The 3,442-nt window shown below is 45.6% G+C and overlaps 1 protein-coding gene across 2 annotated transcripts; it reads left to right on the top strand.

The window, feature by feature from the left end:
* The first annotated feature begins 963 nt into the window (after positions 1-963).
* On the top strand, positions 964-2,435 carry LOC119285762 (protein ELF4-LIKE 4-like). 2 transcript variants are annotated; one of them, XM_037565088.1, is made up of 2 exons: positions 964-1,246; positions 1,656-2,435. In XM_037565088.1, the coding sequence occupies exon 2, from the start codon at positions 1,717-1,719 to the stop codon at positions 2,119-2,121; it is 405 nt and encodes a 134-aa protein (XP_037420985.1). In that variant the 5' UTR covers positions 964-1,246; positions 1,656-1,716; the 3' UTR covers positions 2,122-2,435. The 2 variants fall into 2 exon arrangements, with proteins under 2 accessions (XP_037420985.1, XP_037420986.1); XM_037565089.1 differs by lacking the exon at positions 964-1,246 and adding an exon at positions 1,268-1,431.
* Positions 2,436-3,442: the final 1,007 nt, after the last annotated feature.

The raw sequence follows: 3,442 nt of genomic DNA, 5'->3' as shown, positions 1-3,442 counted from the left end.
ATTTATTTGGGGTCTAAATGCAATTTTGAAAAACGCGCATTTTTCCTAAATTTAAATAAAATAGCAAATAAAACCAAAATAAAATCTTATTTGATTTTATTATTAAATCCTCAATATTTTTTTATTTTGAGAAAGTCATTTTATTCCCTCTCTCATATTTTTATGATAGAAATAATTGAAGATAAAATAAATAAAATCAAATGATTCTATTTTCAAAAATTGAGGAAAACTCAAATATGAAAATAAGGAAATCCCCAACTCTCTCCGAGGGTCCTTAAGTTGCGTGAAATTTCTGGATCAACCAAAATACAATAAAATATGATATGCAATGATGATCTAGTGTATAATATTTCAAATTGAAAATTTAGGATGTTACAACTATGTTTTTTGACAATATATTTGAATGCAAATCAATGTAATATTGGGCGGTCAGCCGACCATGCCGGCACATATGGATCGGCGCGTTGGACGCGCTGTCGACCCAAATCTAAAACATGGCGGACGTTGGACGGGCGGCCGACCTAAATGGACAAAATGCGGACAAAACCACCGTTCGTTTAGGTCGGCCCGTTGAAGTTGCTCTTACTGAACCGCATCCTTCTTGGTTGTTCCTCTTGGAATTTCTCTGTTTGGTTCCCATTCCTGGCTGGCACCGCTGCATCCTGGACTTCTCGTCTCATCGGGGATTGCAATCTCTGTTTTAGCTGCTTGGTAGTTCTTGAGGGAATTTGTTGCCTTGCTTGGGGCAATAAAATCCAGCTTGCTCTTCTTTATCGTTCGGTGTTGCTGCTTTCAGTTCCCACTCCTGGCATTGTTCTGCCCACGGGAGGGAGGGCCCCTCCTGGCAAAGATTGGATTATGGGTTGATTAGTATCTTGTTTCGGTGCATGCAAATATGGGCAGAAAGCAACACAGGCGGAAGGGGCCAAGCAATAGGCAGCCCCCTCTCATATATTTATGCGATTGGGGCCAGCTTTTGGTCATTAGGAAAGGCTTGCTTGTCCTCCCATCTCTTCCTCTCTCTCTCTCTTTCCTTGTGTGTGGTTTCTGGGAGAAGAAAGAGGGACAGAGAGAGAGGAATAAAAAGGTGGGCAAGGACATGGAGATGGCCATGATTTCACCTCAGGCCCTTCCTCTCTCCCCAAACACTTCCCGATAGATTCCATCCCCTCTCTATCATCCTGGGTTTCCTCCCACCTTTTCTCATCTTAATTGCAAAGGTTTCTGCGGGATAACATTTGTTTTGGTGAGTCCTATACAATCTTTCCCTTCTTTTTATGTTGCTTTTCTCACTCCCCCCTCCGCTCGTATTTCAACTTCTTGAATCCCATGCGCACAATGGTAGTACCTACTTGCGGCCATTCTAGTTGATAGAGCCAGCCGGCCGGCTCCCCTGATGCTTGGTTATTTTCTAAGAGGAAATTCAGAGAGGTGATTTATTGTCTTGGGTTTCATCTTCACAATGGGTTTCACATGCAGATTTTTTTTAACCCGCTGCCTCGATTGCGTGCTAGTATTGCCTTGTACAATACCCGCACATTTATTCTTTGTGCTAGATGTTCTTGATGGGTCTTTATTTGTTTCCAGTACTGCCCGATCCCCACATAAATGCAAAGTTTAGCCAACTAATTTTGTAATTTATGGGTCAATTTCAGGGGAGACTCTAGCTAGCTCTGGTGAAGGAGAATCAACAAGAGTTTGGAGAGGGGAAAAGGGATGGAAGGCGAGAGCTTCTCGGGGATGGGCAATGGAGGCGGCGGCGGCGGAGGGGGGCACCACCAGGTGGTGGACGGGAAGCTGATCCAGACGTTCCACAAGAGCTTCGTGCAGGTGCAGAGCATCCTGGACCAGAACCGGATGCTCATCTCCGAGATCAACCAGAACCACGAGTCCCGGGCGCCGGACAGCCTCACCCGCAACGTCGGACTCATTCGGGAGCTCAACAACAACATCCGCCGCGTCGTCGGCCTCTACGCCGACCTCTCCGCCTCCTTCGCGCACCGTGGTGCCGCCATGGACGGCGGCTCCTCGGAGGGCGACTCTTCGGGCACGCTGCGCTCCTCCGATGCCGCCGGCCGCGCCGCCGCCGCCGCCGGACAGAAGCGCGTCCGACCCGGCTAGCTTGGCCCGACCGGATGGTGCCTGCCGTTTCTTGGCATCGCCATGGATGCTGCACTAGCGAGAAAGGATGTGAGTTACTGATGAGATGTTTGCTACTCCTACTTACTAGTACTAGGCTAGTTCTTCCTTGCTTAATTTCTTGCTGTGCTTCTTCTTCTTTGCCGCAAAGTGCTTTTCCTCAACCCTTGATGGTGAGAAAAAGGAAAACCTTTCTGTACAAGTCCATGTGACGATGAGCAAAAAACACCAGTTCTTGAGAAACTGCAGCCTTACTATTACATGTAGAATCCACCGTTCCATGGGCTCCTGGCTGATCTGAGAGATTTGGGAGTTCTCGAGTATTTTGTTCTTATTTTGGTAATTTGAAACTTTCTCTAGGTGATTTGTGAGGGGGAAATTAAAATACCGTTGCCCTTGGATTTGGATGGACCATGTGATCCTCAAATTCGCACGTACTGATGCAAAGTGCAAAGCTTTACAGCTTTTACCAATCTGCTGCTGCTCCCCCCTTCTCCCATGTCATCTTTCCCTTCTGTCCTGTTGCAAACCATGATGAAAAGTTTGATGACCAAACGACTTGCTTCTAGTGCTAGATCAGCTCACTCATCATCTGATGAGTTGGTGGAGTGTAGATAAGGTTCACCTTTTGTGCATGGCAAAGTAGCCAAAAAATAACATGGGGGTGTTCTTTCTTTCTTTCTAGTGGGCATCTGCAAGATGCTGGACATCATCAGCAGCAGGAGGACAGAAAAAAAAGTTGCAACAATTTTTGGGCTGCCAATCATAGTTTACAAAACCATGGCCACAATCTTATTTGAGACAGGGGCCTCGCCTGTGTGTGTGGCGTCTTTCTCGGTCCCTGATCTATAAGCATATGAACCTATTGACCACTTATTTGGCATTCTGGACAGTGTCAACGGGTGCCCATTTGTTCTCTGTCTACGGTAGCAAACCCAACAAGTACTCTACCTCTCTCTATATATCTATATCAATATATGAGAGTTCTTGAGATCCAACAAATCTCACCCGTTGAACTGCATCTATCCGGTCTATGTCGCGCTGGTATTTAGCACTTCCGCTTTTTAATATCATGCCTAATATTAATGTCAACATGCAATTTGTATCTTGTCTAATACTAACGCGCAATACAATTAAGGAGTGGACTAACTTCGGACTAGTCTGAACTTAAGCAATATATCCGGACGATCATAACCCAACTAATCACACATTGTTTATCAAACGCGCATGCAGCCCCGCACCTACGGAAAGTTTGTCACATGCATGCAAACTACTAATAAATTTCATGATGTCAGTAAAAGAT

The sequence above is a fragment of the Triticum dicoccoides genome, chromosome 4A (assembly GCF_002162155.2).
Source record: "Triticum dicoccoides isolate Atlit2015 ecotype Zavitan chromosome 4A, WEW_v2.0, whole genome shotgun sequence".
Taxonomy (NCBI): domain Eukaryota; kingdom Viridiplantae; phylum Streptophyta; class Magnoliopsida; order Poales; family Poaceae; genus Triticum; species Triticum dicoccoides.
Note: the sequence above shows the minus strand (reverse complement) of the source record. Positions and strands in the feature narration are given on the sequence as shown.

Excerpts from the sequence above, each read along its gene's own strand:
- LOC119285762 (XM_037565088.1), top strand. The coding sequence starts at position 1,717 with ATGGAAGGCGAGAGCTTCTCGGGGATGGGCAATGGAGGCGGCGGCGGC.